At 36.7% G+C, this 22,162-nt stretch overlaps 1 protein-coding gene across 2 annotated transcripts in view; it reads left to right on the top strand.

Annotated features, from left to right (window-relative positions):
• Nucleotides 1–22,162, top strand: part of LOC142358598 (uncharacterized) — a 132,539-nt gene that overhangs the window by 62,606 nt on the left and 47,771 nt on the right. Inside the window, exon 1 of one of the 2 annotated variants that reach the window (XM_075410038.1) lies at nt 19,356–21,422. The exons of the other annotated variant lie outside the window; for it this stretch is intronic. Within the exon in view, the coding sequence (XP_075266153.1) occupies nt 21,290–21,422 (133 nt within the window). The 5' untranslated portion in view covers nt 19,356–21,289. Of the gene's footprint in view, nt 1–19,355; nt 21,423–22,162 lie in introns of those variants that run through there. 2 annotated transcript variants of the gene reach the window in all.

Raw genomic sequence — 22,162 nt, 5'->3', positions numbered from 1 at the left:
CTTTAATTCAAAGAGATAAGGTCAAATGGGTGTATATCACTCTAAATGAAGGTTATTTGAGATCAGCTAATAGAGGCAGTAATAACTAATACAGATTTTAAATCAAAATATAACATATCAGCCTTCAATGAAAAGACGAATTTTTTTGGTCTGTCTTTTTTACTGTTTTTTTAGAGTGCCGGTCTACGAATCTATTGCGGCTATTTTCTGGCAATCTGCCAGCTATGTTTACTATAGACTTTTGATTTTTGCGTTAAGTTAAGTCTGTTGTAAAAATGAAAGCGTCTGTAAGATAAGCAATTTCAAGAGCTTGAGAGCCGAGTGGCTAATGCTTCAGTCGGAAATTGGGATTGAATCCCCTTCATGGTCGTATTTTTTGCACCCTCTAAATATTACCCAGGCTATAGTCCCCTCTGAATTAAATTGCACCGTATATTGTTGTCCGACGTTGGTCGGTTTGTGTTAATTATTAATTATTACGACAATCTGCTCAGCAACAGTTAACAGAAGGAAGACTAGTCAGTGATTTCTGCTATGTTTTAGTCATAGGTAGATCGAAGAGAGAAGTGGAAAAAACTTTTTCTCAAGGCCAGAAGAACCTCTTCATCAAGTCCGCTATTTTCAAAAATCAAAAATTTTTCGTAGTTATGAATCCCAGTTTTTAATAAATAATTACGCGCTAAGGAGAATATATTACATTTCAAGCATTTATCAGACTCCTTTGTACGTTTAATTTCTGTCGTTTTAGACACACTTGTTATTATTTTGCTCATACGGAAAGTTTCTGTCGCTAACCGGGCAAGTTTTATGGTTGCAGTTAGTATTTTTCGAAGAACATTTGGGTTGTTCAAAACTAAATTTTCGAACGTTCCCCAAATTAAATAAGTTATGTGAAGATTTTGCCTCTTGCTTGAGTTTCTGCGTACAATTATTTTTTGTGCTATGAGATATGTTTTCTCGGACTTTTATCGGGACAGATTTTTGCCTAAAGGAATTTTTTTTACTCCGAGGAACTGGTTTAATTTGTGATGGGATTATTATTCATGCAATCTTTGGTAGTGATTTCACACTGGTTGTTTTGTGTTGCTTAGTGCCGCATCTGGTGCACAGGTATTCTCCGATGAGCCAATAGGGTCTGAAGAACTATTAAAAACTAGAAAATTTCGGGAAATTTGCATCGAATAATGTTAGCGCTTTCTGAATCTATTGGTCTTAGTTTCCTCTTCCTGTATGTTTCCTGTATTTTTCTCATTATTCAAAGCTCAAATTTCTTCTAACTACTTTGTTTTGACTTAATGATTACATACTTTGTATGACACTGTAACCTTAATGTATTTACGTTGAGTAGCAACTTGTGGCAAATTTTTCCAAGATCAATTATCAGGTTTTGTTTTTTTCTTCTGCATCGAGTTGATTCCACAGTGTTCCATCTATGTTTTAAGAATTCGCTTAACCTTTCATGCTAATTTTCTAATTTACCCAAGTCATGCTTTATCTCTGACCGATAGTGCTCACTATTATAAGTGAAAAGAGTTTTGAAATTGATCAGCGGACTATGGTTGATGCCTAAAGATCGTCAAGAGAAAAGTGATTAACTGATGAAGCCGGATCTCGAAGTAATTTTCTAAAAACTATCAGAGATATTTAGACCAGATGAGTGTCGAGCTTCATGTCCATTTAAGAAGCCAAATTCAGCATAATTGGAATTTGCCTCAAACTTTGTTATATTTTTTTTAATGTCAGGGGTTTTGAGTGGCCATTTTCCGACAATATATGCCTTATATATCTTTCTTTGTTTATACGGAAAATTTTTTGTGGGAATCCTCTTATTGATGAATATTTTCTACAAACAAAAATAGAAAAGTTTTTTAATTTTATCAAACAAATTTTTTATCCTTCTCTTAAATTGGCATTTAAGTTTTATATCGGTTTAAGTCTATTCATCACAAATTTTGTATAAATCTAATGCATAATCAGTCTTGGGTCGCAATGGTCTAAATGTGACCTTTTGTTTTTTTACTTCATCAGAACCCAAGAAGTTTCCCATCATAATGTTTAACAATTATCTGGGGAGTTTACAAAAGGACTGGTTGAAAAAACTATTCGGAAAAAATGTGAAAGAACTTCTGATCTGGCTGCGTGAAAAGTCAGGAAAAGTGGAAACTTTTGGAAACTTCGAGCCTTATTTTTTACCCGAGAAATCGATTCAGTTTTCCGAAGGCTTTCTTATGGTACCATTTTATCTCTCCGTGAATGATATCGATCGGCCAAAACTGACTTAGCATGAAACCCGGGATAGCGTAATGTTCATGGGCCCAAAATATATTTGAGGTGCCATCAAAATCATTTTTCATTTTCAAAAGCAATGTTATAAAACGATGCATAAATAAGTTTCTTTGGCGACCAAAGGAAAATGAACGTTATGGTTTTCCTCTCTATACAGTACTTTTGTAACAGGAAGTGATCTTGGCTATCCGTGACCTTGTTTTGTTGCCTACAAATGGAGTGCCATGTTTTAATGTTGGTCTGTTTTACTCCATCCGTGAGTTTCCCTTCACTGATCATTTCAAAATTTCTTTTCTCATTTAACCCCGAAACATCTATCATTTTCTGTTTTCAGTTTTGAGGCGATCTAACAATATAGAGACGAATTGTATAATTTATAAGTAGAGGAAATGTTGAAAGTGTTTTCCTGGATGAAATGATATCAGCACTCATAAGAGTGACAAAGCAACGTTAAAAATTTGGACGAAAGATTGAAAAATCGCCTCTTGCTTCTGTTGAACTGTAATTAATGATATTCATCCATGAGATTTTTATTCTCAGCATGTTTATACCTCAATCATTTGCCTGTAAATTTTTAATAGGCTTGTTGTATAAATAGATTTTGTCTTCAAGTTTCAGGTGCACATTTTCACTGCGCAGAAGATGTGAAATGAATAATTAATCAAAAATGATTCTGCACATGCCATCACCTGTGTTTAATGATTGATGAGTAGAATCTAGCCGAGGTGCTATTGGCCAGATGTACTCCACTTCCTGGAGTAAAGTAAGAGCTTTTCTTACTTTTCTTTTTGCCTTGTATGGTTATTAGGGTCCAGGGATGATATCATCATTAATGAGAGCTCTTCATAAAACGGATATAAAAAGTTAGAACCTGAAATGCAAAGGAATGAAACAAAAATTTATTTGATAAAATTAAAAACAAAACTTTTTGTTTGTAGAAAAACATTCATCAAAAAGAGGATTCCCACAAAACTTTTTCCTTATAAACTAAGAAAGATATGTAGCGCATAGATTGTCAGAAAATGGCCACTCAACCTCATTGACATAAAGAAAATAAAATAAAGAAAAGATACCAATTGTCAGCATTATTAGTATTAAATGTTCTAAATAAGATAGGCAGACCGTTGTTTGGCTCCATTTACAGCCTTAAAGTATAAAGAGTTGGGGCTACTTTTCTGCGCACGAAGTAGACTTGCCTAGTTCTCCCAGACTAACCCACCCTGTAAGACTTTGATGATAAACTTCAATTATTACGGTGTATAAAATACACAGCACCGGAGTCAAGGTTGGAGATATACACATAGTGCAGCTGTCGACTATACTAGACTGACTGAGGTCAGGCGTGCAAGAGCTATATAAAAGAGAATGCCGCTGATTGGTTAAAGGTGGTCATTCAGTATTTCATAGTTTTTTGTCCGAATTTCTCGAATGTAGCTGGAATATGCTGAATGTACCATACTTGTCGAGTGGTGGAGTCGGTGTCTTGTGTCGTCGTCTGAGGTCCCAGTCTAGTGAAGTGTGTGACTAGAGTCTTCAGTGAGTGGTCCACATCGTGTCGGTTGTGGAGCCAGTTACAGGGTATGGTGGCCAGGGACGTCAATCCTGTTGTAGTATCCAGCTGTATCCCACTGTCATGTAGTGAGGATTTGTTCCAATCTGGGCGGAAAGTTGTAGTCTTTAGTCTCTGTCGGTGGTACATAGAGAGTTCAATTCATCTTTTTCAGTACGTTTTTTGTTACTATCGGATTTACCAGCTTACCTGGTTAAAATCCATTGTGAGCTACTTTGACCTTTAAACTTTTTTGCTTACTGCCTTCTAAGTAAGTTCCAACCAGAGAAAAGACGCAAAAGAAAATATTCCTAGTCCTCAATTCGTTAAAAGGAATATCAATATAGAGAAAAGAAAGGAAGAGTAAAGAGTAAAAAAACAAATAAATGTAGAAAAATACAAGAGAAAAATAAAGCTTTTGTGTTCTGAGATCTGTGTCTCGGTTTTCCGGACAGTGACCCGGGGTTGGGACTGTGCCCATCAGCGGGGCTCGAATTCAAAGTCCGGGGCCTGGTTGTCAGGATCCCTCAAGATTTCGAGGAAGTCGTTTTTGCGTGCCAAGCGAGCAGCAAGAGCCTGAAGATAAATACTTGCGTTGCAATATGGCTGCATCGCAAGAAAGTGGTTCAAAATGTCTTTCTCCTCTGGAGATGGCTCTCTGTTTGCCAATTTATTGGCTATCTAATGTCGGTAGAGGAGGTTGAAGGTATGGCCTTCATACACTCCGTGGCCGCTCCCTCTACGCATTGAAGGTACCTAATTCTTCCATGTTCCTTCGGAGTACCTAGGGTCGACAATATAAGAATAGTTCAAATAAAACGGAGACGTGATCTTCGCATTCACGTGAATCCCGAACTGACGTGCATGAGGGGATTAGTGTTGTGGAAGCGATGTTGGAAAAAGAGGTAGTTGTGGAGTGTACGCAACTTCTTTGTGTGGCTGACTTTTTGTTACTTGTTGTTGACATCCATCTGTGTGTTATGTGGGAAGCCAAATTGCTAGCAGAATGAATCGTGCTTCTGATAAACACGATAGTGAATCGTTTCCTTCGTGAATATTACGTTTGAGTATTCGTTTTGACTATGCGCCAAAACGAAGGAGTACTTTGACGTATGCAAAAATCTTTCCGTAAGTTTAGGATTTATTGGAAAGTAGGCACACTCAAGGGGAGGGTTTTGCCACAGTCTTCTTCCACGTACTCATTTTCCAGTTGTCCTATGGTGATTGAACTGGGGTTTCAGTGTGTGCTCTGGGGGAGTGGAGACGTAGTTGATCCTTTCGGGAACATGGATACCCTGTTTCGTGTTTATCCCGAGAGGACTAGTGAACTGGTGGAAGCGGAAGCTTGGCGCTGGTGGTCTATGGAATGTGTTTTGTGTCTGCGCAAACGGATTAGACCTCAGTTGTTTTGATGCGGACTATGGCTCTGGGTGGGCAGTAAATTGGTCGGAATTTGGCAGGCGACTGTGGCGCCCTGATAGGAGACATGCGAACAAGGCGGTGCCATGTCTAGTTGGTTGAGGTCGTCTTCTAGGTGAAGGGTCGGTGCACAGGTAGTTATCTGTCGATGTCGGTTTCTCATAAGTGGAGGTTGAAGGACGTGTTTTTGTGGTCGTGGAGCTGGTACTGTGCTGCTGCATCGCCGTGTGTTCTGTGTAGCTGTCACTGATTGTGGTGTCTAGATTTGTGGTGGGGGTGTACTAGTGGTTGAATTCTGGGCTGCGGCATTCGCACTCGTCCGGAGTAGGCCCAATTCTGGACTAGCGTCGCTGGCGTTGAGCGCTGAGACTGTTAAGCGGCCAATTCATCAGCCCAGGAGGTTCCCTGTGATGCTGGCTGGTGGCCTTCGAATAGTAGCTCTTGGGACGATCTGCCTGCTACTAGCAGCGGTTGTGGTAATTTTGTTGCAATCCCAATCAATAGTGGAGGATCTCCTGCTCGTGGAGAGGAAGAGGAGTAGCGGGCGATGACAGTGAGTTAACCCGCGAGTAAGTGGCGGAAACAACAGGCTGAGGCTGTGGTGACGCTTGCGCTATTGTGAAAAGTGCCGTTGTGTGCGTCTCGCTTACTGGTTCAGGCACTGGGGAAGCCAGGACCAGAGGTGTAAATGGCGGGGGGAGGACATCGTCGACGTTCAACATGATGAGGTCTACTCGGTTTGCTCAACGTTTGGGGATTGGTGATCACTCGGCATGAATTGACGTGGGGTAATTATCGGTAGCAGTATTGTTGCAAAGCTGGAGAATGACACCACAATCCCCTATTGCATTATTTTTCATGCATATAGGGGCACAGCGTTAAATGAAAACAATTCAAGGTTCTGAAAAAAAATGAACAAAATATCCCAACATTCATAATACAAGACGCTAAAATTATTATATTAAAAATGGGAAAACCTGCACACAAAAAATAGCCGATAGCACGATAAATGACTGCAACTATGCCGTGAAAAATTAAATCCGGAGAATATCGTTCTATGTGATATTTCACCATTGCGGATCAAGCAAGAAAACAACAAAGTGAAAATCGACGAATTTAATATAATACCGAAAAACAAGTATTTGAGTTCCTACGATAGCCTATTTTCTGTCTTAAAGCTGAATGAAATTATCAAACAAATAGTGACCTCTTCTATCATGGCAATATGCATTTGAGTTAAATTATGGGGTAGCTGTTTTGCGAGACAGATTCGTAGAGTACTTACTGCGAACTTCAGATCATATTGTAAGTATCCAGCAGGTTTAAAACTGATCAATCAAATCTCAGCACAAGTTCAACAGATTTCAGTGGCGATATTTGACTGTTCCTTACCACAGAATTTTGATCAACTACAACAATACGAACAATAATATGCTAACATATTACTAAAACAACCTTTGAAGAACCTCGGTACCTTTTATTAATAGCCGCACAGCGATAGCTGGGGCTATTATTGGCCTTCTCTTGGTTTTTTTTTATTTCGTCGTCATGATTTTTGTTACGACCATATGACGTCATAGCCATTTTTTGTTCATTCGTTCATGCAATTTCAACTGAATTGCATATGTGACGTCATTTTTCGCTCTTAGTGGAGCGAGTTTTTTTGTTCATGCGCGTGATTAAATTTTTGGTCACACTTGACTTACCTCACTCTCAAAAATGACTTCCTCACTTTGAAATTGACTTTTATTTACTTTAATTCAAAGAGATAAGGTCAAATGGGTGTGTATCACTCTAAATGAAGGTTATTTGAGATCAGCTAATAGAGGCAGCAATAACTTATACAGATTTTAAATCAAAATATAACAGATCAGCCTTCAATGGAAAGACGATTTTTTTTGGTCTGTCTATTTTTACTGTTTTTTTTTTGAGACGGCCGATCTACGAATCTATTGCGGCTATTTTCTGGCAATCTGCCAGCTATGTTTTTTGCTTTCTGGGAAGTCTCAGCAAACAATAGTTGTTTTCTTTACATCTTAGGATATGACTACTAACCGCTTATCTTTTCTGCTTGTCAGAGCTGGGTTTTGTTTATCCCACGCCGGTACGTACTGAGGGAAAAGAAAAGGGTTTCCTAAAATTGAAGAAATTTCTATGACATATTTTGTAAAAGTTTTCTTTTGTGCGGCCAAAGTTTCTACTACCATTTAATTCGTCTCTTACTTCCATGTGATGTAGAGTTGAACCCTGGTCCAGTCAGAACATACTCGGAAGTTTTTCAGAATGCACCATTTTCTCTCTCAGTGCTATTATTCTTCGTATTGATTGCCGAAGTTTAGTTAGAACACATCTGCAGTGTAAAAATGTAAATGATATTGGCACAAATTGCATTTACTTCTTGACAGAAAATGGTATTGCAAATCTGATAACTGAAATTTGTTCCTGAAATCAATGAACAACTTTAAATGCTTCAAATGATCGTAATCGCGATAACAAAAATTATGCAGGTGGTGTCATGCTTCTTCAAGTTTTAAAATTACAAAAAGAACCCTGAAACTTACCAATTAATTAGACTCAACAAGGATATTTGGAAACTGTAATGAGCGTTCAGTTTATAATCTGACCTACTGTCCAGCCAAGACATTGAGGCACCAATTTCTTGAAATGCCGTTTAATTCGGACATCATTGGAACATTGCCTTATAATGTAATTTTAATGGGTTATTACTATTATAATTGTTTAAACGAAAAGAATCACAATTTAGACACAATTCTCAAACTCTTTAACGTTAGGCCGATGAATCAGGAAGAGCATCGGTCTAACGTTGCAGAGTTTGAGAATTGTCAGAAAATGGTATTGCGAATCTGATAACTGAACTTTGTTCTTGAAATTAATGAACAACTTTGAGTGCCTCAAATATCGTTACCAGGATTAAAAAAAGGTATGTATGTGGTGTCATGCTTCTTCTACAAAAAATTTCAAAATAACAAAAAGACCTTAAGAAACTTACCAATTATTTAGACTCAACAAGGATATTTGGAAACTGTAATGAGCGTTCAGTTTGTCTGTCCTACTGTCCAGCCAAGAAATTGAGGCACCAATTTCTTGAAATGCCGGTTATTTTGGACATCATTGGGACATTGCCTTATAATGTAATTGTAGTGGTTATTACTATTATAATTGTTTAAACGAAGAGAATCGAAATTAGACACAGTTCTCAAACTCTGCAACGTTAGGCCGCACCTTCCGTCAAGATTTCAAAACCAATCAAGCTCATAGGCTACATTAATATAGTCATTTCGTAATTTAAAACGTTTTCGCGGTTGACTCACCAATCGACTCAGATCATTTTGGTACTCTCTGAGTCACCAATTGTACAGACATAAGTAACGCTAAACCTTTCGCTAAAGAAATATTTGACAACAAAACGATACAAGGCGGCTCGGTAATGTGCGATGGCACATAAGGTTCCGACCCCGCCCATCCACAAATTTGGCATAATTGTCTACCAAATGAGGAACAGATAGAAGAACCCAAAAATTATTTTTTGCGATTCCCAAAAAAGCCCAAGTCTTTTTCAACAAATTCTGTATCAACGATAAGATAGCCTCCAAAGCAAATAACTCAGTGGAGTAAAAGTTGATGCATTAGATTGCTGTAATATGTCAATATTAAGAAAGCGAGTCCAGACGAAAAGCAAAATCAAACAACAACAACAACAAACATTAATTACATCAAAAAATTTATGTCCCTCTTAAAAACTAAATTTAATAACAAAATCAACATACCGTCAGATAAACCCAAAACTAAACAAAAATAACTTATAAATCCCCAGAAAACATATGCGACCAGTCCATAAAAAGGTTTGGTAACAATTACACAAGAAAGAACAAAAACAGTAAAGTAAAAAAATTAACTTATTTTTTTGAAACAGTTAACTTCAAAGTAATAAATACCATTAGGAATCACTTAATATTACCACAAATTTACTATTTCCACTACTTCTATAGAAGGGCATTAGGACCTGTCCTTATTCATTTTTTAAAGCGGCTAAAAAGAACAACAAAGAACAAACAAAATTTCAATTGAAACTTGCCAGAAAACGCTGTCAAAACCGTCAAGCCAATTTTTGGCACTCAAAATACATTTGATTGCGCCTTCTTCAAACAGCTATAATTTAGTACGTGGCTATTCATTAGTAAGACTAGGTAACAAGCAGACAAAAAAGCGAAGTGCTAAAGTATGTAATTTTTTTTTCGAAACAAAATTACATTTAATGTCATGAAAGGCATTAATAACAAAAAGAGCTATTTAAATAGGGTCGTTTATTCAAAAAAAAGCCCTCGAGACCTGTAATTATCCAGAATATTTCTTGCATCTAGAAAAAGAACGTCAAATATGACAAAAATCACATTAGTTTACTTTTTTTTTGTGAAAAAGCGGTGTCGAAGCCAGTAAGGTCATAACAAATTCTTTAAAAGATTTTGGGACACCAATCCCTCTTATTCCTTTGACACCCATAATGTTATATTTGACCTGTAGTTAACTATCGAGATTAGGTAACAAAAAGAAACATAAAAAGAACAAAATTGCGAAGTTGAAAAAAATTTTTTTTTTTTTAATTTTGGAAAACGATTGTTTTGATCGTCATGAAAGCCATCAGCTATCTACTAATATCAGAATGTCGGTTCTTCTACTCTTCTATGAAAAGCCAATGAAAGCTATCACTATACAGGAAATTTCATACGACCGAAATGACAAAGTATAAATGACAGTTAGAGACAAAATTAAAAAATTCAATTGATTTCTTCAAGAAAGAGGCGTCGAGGCCGTTAAAACGATGATGTATATCTTTCAGAATTCTAATATGTTCAATTGTGCCTTATTCTGAATGCTAATGAAGTGACATGAGAACCGTCAAAAGTGTGATAATGTGACAAAATTAGAAAACGTGAAAAACTGGCAAATATCAAAACAAAAAAAATCTGAAATCTTGTGGTATCAAAGCCAGAAAACAATAATTTCAGGCTTAAAACTGCAACTGAGAATAAATGTTAAATAAGTAGAAAGAAGAAGCGGTCGTTTTTTTGCTGACATTAAGCTGGAAGTTGTACAAATTAAGAAAAAAAGTAGAGAAAAAGTTAATTAAGCCATTATTTATTGAAAGGTCAATTATTTTTAAAAAAAGAAACGACCATAAATTTTCAATTAAAAAACTTAATGCATTAGCTTGGAGCTGTTTAACAAGCAAATCGGTTGGACCTAGCACTCCTGAGCTTTGATTTGATATGTTCTGTTTTTTATTATTAAAAAAAATTCTTTTTTTAAAAAAAAAGACCGACTGATTAAAACCCGATTTTTTTTGGATTGTAACAGTCCTAGAATGGCCAAAAACAAGCCCTAATAATACTTATTGTCCCTTAGGAATAACTGATTTTTCGAATGTTGTAGATATAGATAATTTGTTAGTTGAAAACTCAAAATAAATTCTGCATTTTTGATAATCAACAAGTAAAGTTGGCAAAAAACGGGAAGTGCACTCTCAGCGGACTCTGAAGTAGAAATAGCCCCCCTCTGAGTCTACAAAGATTTTTTGAGTGTTGTTTGGGGATGTACTGTCGGCAAATTTAATCAAAGTAGACTAAATTAGCTTATTTCGTGCTGTTTTTGATGAAAAAGTCTAAATTTTGAAATGTTTATCCAGATTTTTTGACCAAAAAAATTAAATCAAAACAATCAACAATGCTTGTTCGTCTTCAAAAATAAAATCAACGACACTATTCTTAAAAATTATAACAAATTTTAGCAAAATTGACGAAAATTTAGGCAAAAATTCCGGAAAATGTGAATAAAAACAACGTGAATTCACTCTTCTTTTCTCAGAACTTTAAACCTCGATAACTCTCTGTAGAAATCGAAAATTAAAAATCTTTTTAATTCCATATTGTACGCTGGATGAGCCTTCTAATGATACCAGTCTCAACTCTCTACGATGAATATATCGAGCGGCGAAAATTCACGGAACAAAAAAAAAACCAGTTGAGTATATAGTTCCTCCCCCCTCAAGAGGGTCGGAACAATTAATGCTTTCGAAAAACAATTCTTCTTTCAAACGGGTTTGATTACTATCAGTTTGTTATCAGTTGATCAGTTTTCAATCAGTTTGATTACTACCAGTATCAATTTTCTTTTGACATTTACAACTTTTGAAACTATTAAACATTTTAAAGTAAATAGTTTCAAAAGCAATAGAGAAGCACGCTCCACCCCAAAAAGTTTGTTCGAAATGAAAAACAAATTTTTTTCCTTAGCATTAAAATAGTTTTCCAAAAACTCCGCACAGATGAGGATCTCTAAATGTCCTTCTGTCATCATAAAATTTTATCTCTTATGGAGGCCAAAAAATTAAATAGCGGTATGCTCAGGTTTTATTTTGTTTCCAGAGGCAACTTATAGAATGTGTCTCCTCTAAAAATGGAACTTGATAAATGAATTAAGGAGCCGTAGAAATTAATTGACTTCAGATAAGTTTTGGAGATTTTATTACTGATCGAAAACAAATGAAAGTCTCCTGAACTACGAATTTTCAAAGCTCGGAGAATTCATTGTTTGTAGAAATACAAAATTAAAACCATTTTCATACGATATACATCAATACCAAAATGCTTCATTTTCTTTCAGATATGTATCACATTTTGAATGTTTAAAGGCTCTTCCTAACTTAAATCTAAACAACCCCTTGGGTCCCTTACCTATTCCGACATAGGCACTAAAGGATGCTATTCAAGTTTTGATGTTTTGTTTTAATAGTATCATAAACGAACAGCAAGTCCCGTTTGAGTTTAAACAAGCAAATGTTACACCTTTTTTAGAAAAGGGCTGACCCGAAGATGCAATTAACTATAGGCCAGTTTCAGAAAATTTGCTCTATAAAAAATTTTGGAGGTCTCCTAGCAGACAAAATCAATGATTATCTAAATAAAACAAGGTTTTCAGCCAAAAATCAATGTGGTTTCAGAAAACAGTTCAACTGATGCACTGGTACAAATAACAGAAACGGAACGAAGAAAACGGGTTGAATTGAAAAGAAAACGTAATTGCAGCTTGTTTAGATCTCGCAAAGGCGTCTGATTCAGTTGATCACGATATTTTATCGATTAACTACTCCAACATGCTTTTGATGAAGAATCCAGGATACTGCTTTCCAGCTATTTCTCTGATCCATACCTAAAGAGGCCATATACAAAACGTTTTTTTTCCGATGTGATAAAATTAGATAGAGGTGTTCCCCAGGGTACTACATTGAGTACCCTCTTATATAATTTGTGCTTTATTGATATGAGTAAACACGTTCATGCAAATTGTCAGTTAGTTAATTCAATGTGCCGGTGACGCGTTGATTCTATCGTCTAACAATGACATTGATAAATGTAAAAGGTCCATAAAATCAACGATCTCAAATTTTTTTTAATACTTCTATGGAAACAATTAACAGAATAAAAGTAACAAAACTGAAATACTTGCATTCAAATGTGGTAACGGGAACGGGAAGCAAGTTGATCTACAATTAAATATCTGGAGACTTTCGAAAAAGCAGCATGTTAAATATCTGGGAGTTATACTTAAACTAAATTATCAAGAGCACTTTAAATTGTTATTGAGAAATATGGCGCAAGGAAAATCTAACGAGACTGTGTTCCTTGTAAAATGAATAAAAATTACTTATAGATTGTTTTGTATTAAGTCATCTGAAGTACTCAACCGTTGTTCTGTCAACTATTGATAGAAAGTTGCTTTCTGTTCTCGAGCTTCAATTGAATTGGAATGTCAAAGCTTGTTTTAACAGAAAAAACAATTTGACTGCTCCATTGATTTGAAAATGAAATATTCAATCCTACCAATAACAAATATGCGGAACTAAAGCGCTGCTTATTGTACAAAAAAAGAAACCCTTTTAAATTCGAATCCAGCTTTTTCGCAAACAGGAAATAAACTGCAACTTGGAAAATACTATAGTCATAAACGGACAGGTATTTTAAACACCACACAAATCTTAACTGTAAATTGTCCGAAAAAGCGTTATTCCTCAAGGTAATATTCTACAGAACAAAATTTCGCCGAATCTAAGCTTTGAGGGATCCAAGAAATGTTATAGATTCGATTCGAAAAAAGAACGAAAGGAGGTTCGTTTGTTGTCAATTGATTAGGCCCGACTTCAATTTGTTGCATAAGGTTGCTATTTTTTGGCCGAGAGTTTGATTCGTGTTTTATCATGGACAAACAGGTAATTTGGAGCTTTTCCTTACGAGTTTTTCCTTCAATTTGTCTTTGTCTGAACGCATAAAAGATTACGCACCCAATTATGTTACGAGCCCTAATGTTATCGATTTTAAGATAGCCTTGTAATCTAAGTTTTTTGTTGGCTTTATGTTGTTCAGATTTGAGTCGAGGAATATAAGTACTACCACTGATTAAATGTTCGCCAGAAGTTGCGCCTGTATCAACGTGAGAAGAGTATCAACTGTTAGGATATAGCAAGTTTTGCATGCATATTTTTGTTAGTTGGTTCTATTGTTTTGTTCTCTGAAGTCTGCCTAAGATCGTTCTTCTCCCATTTTTATATCCTTTAGAGGAGTTGATGTGGGAAATGAGCTGTATTATTTACTCACATTTATTTATTTACTCGTCTACTGATAAACGTAATTTTGGCTTCAAATCAATCTGATTCAGGCAAAATGGAACTGACTGTGCTCTTTCCTGCGAAATGGAGTCAATATTAATTTGTGGCTTTGCTTGCTTAAATTTTGAACTGATAAATTAATTAAGCGAAATTAATTTAATTAATTTAATGCGAAATCATCGTCGAATTGACATAGGATGTTTGAAGGTCTAAAAGCCAAAATCGTTGAAGCTTTGTGGGCCATAATAATCGGTATACGTTCAAGGACTCTCTGTGGTTACACTCGAAGGAAAATTTGGCCCCAGTCGTTGGAAACCTGCTCTGCGACAAGATAGGAGCTCTAGATTTCTCCCTAATTTGTTTCTTCGTCAAGTTATCTTTCTTTATTTTTCTCTGTATCCGTTTCCTTTCAATCTAAACCAACTAAAAGTGTTTTTTTTTTCTGGATCTTTGTTTCAGTGAGTTTTTGAGTTTGAATTGATTGGATGAGCGAGAAAGATCTTGACAATAATTTTCAAGTTTGTTTCTATCATATTGGTAAGCAGAACACTCCGGGAGAGGTCAATGTCCAGTTTGTTTATTTTATTCACAATTGAGCGCCGCACTGTACAGATGGATCGACATACTTTGCACACTTAAAAGCATCTTGAAACGATTAAACGCTACCGACTTGCGAACTCCATGTATGGCTATCACGTCAGAGATTCTCCTAAATGTTTCAAAAGCTAGAATAATTGGTTAAATGTTCGTTCGCTGAGTTTTTCGAATAGGCAATCACTGTGCTGGGCCCAGCCAGAGCAAAACCACACCTCTGAGGCGTGGTCTTAACTAAGTGAGTTTTATTTAAGTTGCGGAGGGGAGGTAATAGTAACTTCTTGGGCAATTGGTTGACGTCCATTACAACTAGGCAAAAATGTCAATCTTCGGGCTCGCACACGAGAAAGTTTGCAGTCGAGCAGTCGAAACTTTGCCTTCCAGATTATCGCGACGACTTTATCATGTCTTCAAGTCCATTGGGGTAAATAACGTGAGCGTCAACCGTTTTTAATCATGCCTGGCATGAGGATTCTTCTTCGGTGTCGTTCATCTGAAGACAGTTCAACCCGAATTTCCTTAGGCAATAGATGCAATCTCTGAATTATTTGCTGCCCTGAATCATGCTATATGGATTGAATAAGAGTAAGCGACAGGAAGCTTGCTTTTCTCCAGTGGAGATTCGTCTTTCAAGACGTTTGTTTGGAAGCACATTATTGACAGCTTTTATGAGTTTTACATTAAGTTTGATACGAGACTCCTTATCATATAGATCTTCAAACAGCATTTTTGTTACAGTTGCGAAACTGTAAGCTGATTGCAGCAATATTGAGGTCCTGGTTTTTACTACCTGAATAGGAGTATTGGTTTTCTTGGCCGAAGTTCAAAGGGCGTTTTGACCAAAATTGAAAATGCGCATATAGATAACGTTTTGTTGCTGGTAATTTTGTTTTTTTTTTCTTTGGGCGATTTTTTGAAAGAAATTGATTTGTATGGCAACTTCACTGTGATGAATTAATGCATAAAGCGCCTCTTTTTAATGTGAGTTTTTTTGTTTTCTAAAATTGTACACATACTAATCGGATTTTGGATGTTTTGCCCAATTTTTGCTGTATTGTTTTTTTTATTAATAGAGAAGGTCCTTCTGTGCCCTGCCAGAGATGACTTTTTTGTTTTAATGGCTCCCGCATGAGAAGCAATTATTGGAAAGGTGTGTGTCTGTTTATGCAGATTTTTCGCATGACCGTTTTTGAGTTTTTCTAGAATAATCTTTGACTTCTCAAGTGACTTTTTCACGCACTTCTTGATTTTTGAGTGATATCAATTGCTCTCACTCCGAATTAATGCTTCTTGTTCAAACAAAACCACTGGTTACAGATACGATGACAAGGCCATGATAGCCGAACGGTTAATGCCTCTGTTGAGGTTAAAGAATAGGACTCAGGAGTTCGGAATGCGAACCCTACCTTCGTCTGTTGTTTTTGCACCCATAAAGAAAAATTTACGCCCCGCATGTCTTTCGAGAGCAATTTTTCCGACCTTTGGTCGCTTTATGTTCTTATAAAGTAATTAATTTTTGGTTTACGTGACATTTTCACTTTGTTTTGTCGATTTTGAAAAATTTTCTAATGTTTCGAATATTTGAACTCTGATTACATTTTTTCAATTGCTGCAGAACGAAAGAATTTGAAGCATTTATAGTAAAAATGTGTGTATATTTTGATGCAAAAGTTTTCCCATGACCATTTTTTTCTAGAGCATTCTTTCTCGAGTGACCTTGGCTTTTCGATTTTTTAGTTGATCTCAAACAATTTTTTCCGATTTTTCGTCTGGCCCATTTGACTTTTCGTCCTCAAAAATGGGAGAAACAGGTAGCGCCCAGCTGGCAATAAGTTCTCTCAGAACCTTTCAGCTTACTAGTCTCCGAGTATGTGATTTACAGAAACTGTTTTGGAGACTTTTACTTATGGTGTGAAGGGCGGTTCTTAGAGGTCGACCCCCCCCCCCCCCCCACATCAGCCCCCCTCATTTCAACCCCCCATTCCCACACCTGCACATCGTTCAGGTCATAAGGGCACCGTATAGCCAAAGATCCCCTCCCCTCCCACCGTTGCCCCACCCACCCCACTGTTGCCCCTCCATGAGCCCCCCGCTGGGCTCACTTCACGCCCCTGCAATTAAGCTAAAGCTAGCCTCACTAAACCGTTGCTAGCTACTGACACAGCCAATTGCTCGCCGTTCGTTTGAGAGCAATTGCCCGATGTTAGTCGATTGTTTTTGTGATTTGAATTGCGCTCACTCTGAATTTAAATCTGTTGCTAAAATAAAGCACTGACTGTGAGAGATGATTGTCTTTAGCCCGTGTAGCTAAGTGATTTTTGTTGAGGACTTATCCGAAAGGTCGCAGGTTTGATTCCCTCCCCAGTCAGATTTTTAAAATCAAAGTGGTTCTAGCTTATGCACCCTTCTAAATTGATTGCCTCGGCACTCGTTCTAAAAAAATGCATTGTTAGTCGGTTTACGTTTTTGGAATGGTCGCTTAATCATGTAATTGTTCTAAGGCTGAAGTGCTTAATAATAACATTTCTTTTCATTTATGATTCTATAATACTCCTGAGGCCTACAGTTTTATTCGCTCTGCTTTTATCAGTTATAAAAGAATTTTATCCGTTTTTTAAATTTGTGCTCAATTTCTAATTGCTCTCGAACGCAATTGTTTAATCACTCTCGAAACAATCAAATTCGTAGCAATTATGGCAAAAGTTTTGTTCTTTTTAATGCAAATTGTTCGCTTGACCGTTTTTCGCTTTTCTGGAACATTCTACTCCGAAGTAAAGCTTGTTGCTAAAATAAAATCGATGCTTCTTGTGAGGGACCGGGAGGTACATGGCTCGAATCCCGGCGTTAACTGTTTATACACTCATAAAGGGGGGCAGTGCTTCTTGTGAGGGATCGGGAGGTACATGGCACGAATCCCGGCGTTAACTGTTTATACACCCATAAAGAAAAATATAGTTTAACCCAATAGTAAAAGTTCTTTCATCATTCAGTTCAGTTTTTGAGATCATTATCTGCTTTATGCTTTCACAATTTGTCTTTTTGGTTTGCATAGTTCATTGCGGAGTTCTAGGCTAGGATTTTAAGATCACTATCATGAGTTGTTTAATTTCAATTGTTAACCTGGTGATTTGTTAAGCCTATCGGTTTTGGTCCTGCCCTTTTAATTTTAACCATTTTTTTTAACGTTACCTGATATGTTTTTAATAATACGAATTATTGCGGTATCAGTTCTGAATGATTTCGTATTGGTTTTTATTTTGGATTGTTGCAATGATGTCAATGCTCAAATCTTTCTCGAGTTAGGGGTGTAAGTTTTGGCCAAATATTTTAACCAAATCTGACGAGGAAAAGAATAAATATTTTAAGACAAATGATAATGGTTTCAGCTGCAATTACGGTTTCGTTTGTGAAGTTCCGACGCTTCAAATCGCGTCCGAACGCCATTTGTTTCGTCATCTGACGTTCTTTTTTGTTTTCCAAAAAAAAAGTAATTTTCTGAATTGCTTCTTCCTCTCTTCAACGGTTTTTTTTTGTCATTTGCATCATTAGTGGTTGATCATTGGTGACTTATCTCACTCAAGAAAGTGACTTCTGCACTTTAAAACTTGAATTAATTCAAGGCCAATGAAATTCATATATGTAATTAAGGGACCTAAGAAAAAGTTTTCTGTGGAGTGAATTTGAACGAGCCATATTAATTTAGCACTGCGGTAGAATCCACATAAGCTGCTTGCAGCTAATAAGTTGCTCTTCTGTCTCACTGGTCTTCCTGATGTGGAAAGCATTCATGATGTTACTGTCACTAGACCAAGGGATGTGTATATCTGATCAATTGGACGCTTAACTTCAAAGTTATTTATTGGGTTAAATGTCCGTGTGGATGTTTTCCGAGTTTAGTAGATGTTGCGATTTTAGCATGACGGCGTTTCTCATAATAGATCTCAAGTTTTTACTCGTTAGGTCTGTCTCGTAGACTCGTGTCATTTGTGGCTTTCATTTTATTTTAATGGCTGTATCGAAAGTTGTGAACAGCTCAAGCTCGTATTCCACAATTAAATGATAGTTTTCAGTTTATAACCTTAATTTGGGCATCCTATATTTTGAACTTTTTTTGCCTTTTCTCACGGAACACGTCAAGATACACAACTGCAATTATTTAGGGAATTAAATGTGCCGTCTTCAGGCGTAGCGGTTGACTGATGTTTGGCTATTAGTATATTTAAGCCAGCTCCGGTACTTTTCAATTATAATAGTTCCGGAACATTTATAATTTATTGTCTGCATTTTTTCAAGCTCTGTCGCCAAATATGTCCAATGTGACATGTGTGTTTTGAAATTCAGTTCATTTTGGATAACTGGTTTGCTTCTTATTCCTTTCATTGCGATTTCCACGTCCCAAAATCATCAAACGGGATCGGCACTGAGTAATATTTATTTTCATATTATTGAATGCTTTTATAATTAGATGGCAATAAATTTTTAACTGTCTTTTGTTAAATATGGCAAAAATGTAGCATTTCAAAGTACTTCGTTATTTGACAGCCAGCAATAATTTTTTTATTGGATAATTTTATTTAAATCCTTAAAGGCTGCTCCGTGAAGCATTTTCCTATTAAAGGCAATAGCTGTGTAATTGCGAGTGTGTGAGCATTGTATTAGAATCGATGGTGTATTTTTGTAGCACCGTTGTTATTGCCGACTTTATTATTGCAGTGGTTTATTTGTCCGTGTTTATTGATTTCTCTTTTTAATTTAGCTCCTCAATCTGCCTCTTTGCCGTATTTTTAAACGAAATGCATCAATGCGCGCTTTTATTCTTTCACATCCATTCGCCGAGTTGTGTGCGTATGTGCTGTGAGCTTAGTTTTTAGTCTATTATTGATCACTGTTTGTGACATTTGAGTTTGAATTTTTAATAAGGATATTTCGGAATGGTCTTTTGTATTTAAACTCCGTCTTACACCTATTACGTAATATCAGGATAACGTTCCACAAATCGCTAACATAAATTGGAAACTTACAAAGTCGGATGAAAGTTATATTCTCCCTCTCTCTTTCTTTCTTTTCATACACTATAGTAAAACTGCTTTCAAAGTAATAACGCAGCCTCTTTCGCTTCCCATTTCCACCTCTCCTCTCCTCTCTTTTTCCATTCACGTGCTATCCCAATTTCTATTCCCTGTGCCCGCCTATTCCCTGAAAGTATAGATTGCCGGCATGGCGTAGACTAGGCAATGGTATAGGCGATAGTTGGTGATGTGCGTGTGAAGTACGTGAGGTTAAATTGTATAGCGCCACAATTCTTGTTCACAGTCATTTTGTGAAGTACCTGAACCAGTCCTAAGTCAAAACCTGAACGAATCTTGGTCTCGATTCTGCACAGGCAATTTTATTACTTTGAAGTCACCCTTCAGTTTGATGGTCATTTATTTGTGCTATGAGAATTACTTATTCTGAGCAAGGTGCCTGATTAACAGCTATTTGCATAAAATTCTAATTTTGCCTGCTACATTTTCTGGGCTAATTTTGCATTCGGGCATGGTTTGTCCCAAAACCTTTCCATATACGATTAATAGTGCACTGAAACAAGTTCCATCATTGCTCATTCCAAATCTGGTACCTGTAAACTTGTTGTTCTACCTTGTTTTTTAAAAGGTAATTTAAACTCATAAGATCAGATAAATTAAACTGACACGTAACCTAATTAATTTTATTTCTTTGGTTTAAAATTATCAGGGGTAGTAGAAAAATGATACGCCAATAAGCGGTCATTTCGAAGGTGCTTAATGCGCTGATTTATTTTGAATGAGTGCATACGAGATAATTCAAATCTCTTGTAAATAATGCTTTGTTTATCTGCTTGTTAAGTAGTCTACAAATACTCTTAATCGTGTTTCATCTTTTGTTTTTACTTGGGCTACTCAATAGTCATTATATCCTCAATTTGCAGTTTTAGTTGCCTATTTTCTGCCTTGTTCACCAGCAGCAGCAGCAGCAGCAGCGGAGTTTTTGCAGTGTTTACCTACTAAGAATAGGTGTAGAATATATTTACAATGTAATAACCCCTCGATTACGACCTGCAGGTCTTTGCTACTGCTACTTGGATCAAAAGTGTTCTTTACTAACACTGTATAAGCTCTTTTTCTCCAGATCCCCGCACAGACAACCAGCCCGTTCATAGTCCCTATAATACGTCCAGTGGCTTATTCTCAACCTGGATTCACTTGTTACTCTACTTTGGTTTCCGGGGCTTAAGCATGCGATTATTTTGGTAGTATTCGTCACACTGGCCCATATTGTTTCTGGCTTCCAGCTCAAATTAATCCCTGGTTTTGTTTGCCTCCGGTGACAAAATTGTTGTTATTTACTTTGAAGAATGCACAATAACTGTGTACTCGTTGTCGTCTATTTATAGCGAGAAGCTTCTGCAGGTAATTGCAAAGAAGACCTTTGGTGCATTTAGTGCCAATTTATTCTCTTGTGGCTGGCGGCATTCACAATTATCATAATGTCTTGAGGAGCCTTTCTTCTCTACAGTCAACTTGGCCTGAATTTGACACTACTTATATTGGCACCGGAGAACACGAAAATTTGAGCTGATCATGTTCAAACGTGTTCCTTCTGTTATGGCACGCAGACGATTGGTTGTTATTTTTCCTTCTTTTATCCTCTTTCCTTAACATAATTACAATTTATTAATGGTAGTGTAGTTTTGTTGCGGTGGCTAGTGTATTGTAATTGGTGATCTGCTGTTTACTGACATGTACTCGTCTTCAACTGCACTGGAAAAAGTGACGCGGCCACCGTTTTTCACCTCCCAACATACTCAGTCCCTAGTCACCTCCCCCTCTGACCACCCTCAACAGTACCAGGATGGCTTTTTTGTCTCTTCTAGTAAGTTGTTCCCTCATTGTATTCTTAGTTAAGAAGGAATCTCATTTGCTTCCTTATTCACGAACATTCTTATTCTTAGTTAAGAAGGAATCTCATTTGCTTCCTTATTAACTAACATTCTTATTCGTAGTTAAGAAGGAATATCATTTGCTTCCTTATTCACAAACATGGTTCTAGTTTAATTTCAAAGTCCATCAATAAAGGTTCCTATTGTTTTCATCACTTGCTCTAGCTGCATATTTCCGTCAACCATTTTTTAATTGCTCTCGAAGAGAAGCAATTATTGTAAACGTGTGTGTCTTTTTTACAACTCGAAGAGGAGTATTAGTATTCTACAGGTTTTTACGACTCGAAGAGGAGTATTGAGATTCTACAGGTTTTTATTTATAGGGTTTTTTTAGCAGGTCATGACGTGAAATTTGAATTTTGTTTTGGAACCTTGACTTCTGATTTATTGCTCTCAAAAGAAGTTTCTAGCAATTATATTGGTCATGTCGTTCTTTTTTATGCGATTTTTCGCTTGACCGATTTTTCGTTTGACGCTTTTGACTTTTCGTCCTCAAAAACGGGATAAACAGGTAGCGCCCAGCGGGCATTAAGTGCTCTTAGCCTTTCAGCTGTGTTCCAGCTCAAAGTGTTTTGGAGACTTATACTTATGGTGTGAAGGGCGGTTTTTAGAGGTTGAAGACTTCCACTGTTGACCCCCCCTCCCCCCCTCACTATTGCCCCCACCCCCTCGC

This window comes from Convolutriloba macropyga, chromosome 2, assembly GCF_964194025.1.
Source record: "Convolutriloba macropyga chromosome 2, txConMacr16.3, whole genome shotgun sequence".
Classification (NCBI taxonomy): Eukaryota; Metazoa; Xenacoelomorpha; order Acoela; family Convolutidae; genus Convolutriloba; species Convolutriloba macropyga.
Note: the sequence above shows the minus strand (reverse complement) of the source record. Positions and strands in the feature narration are given on the sequence as shown.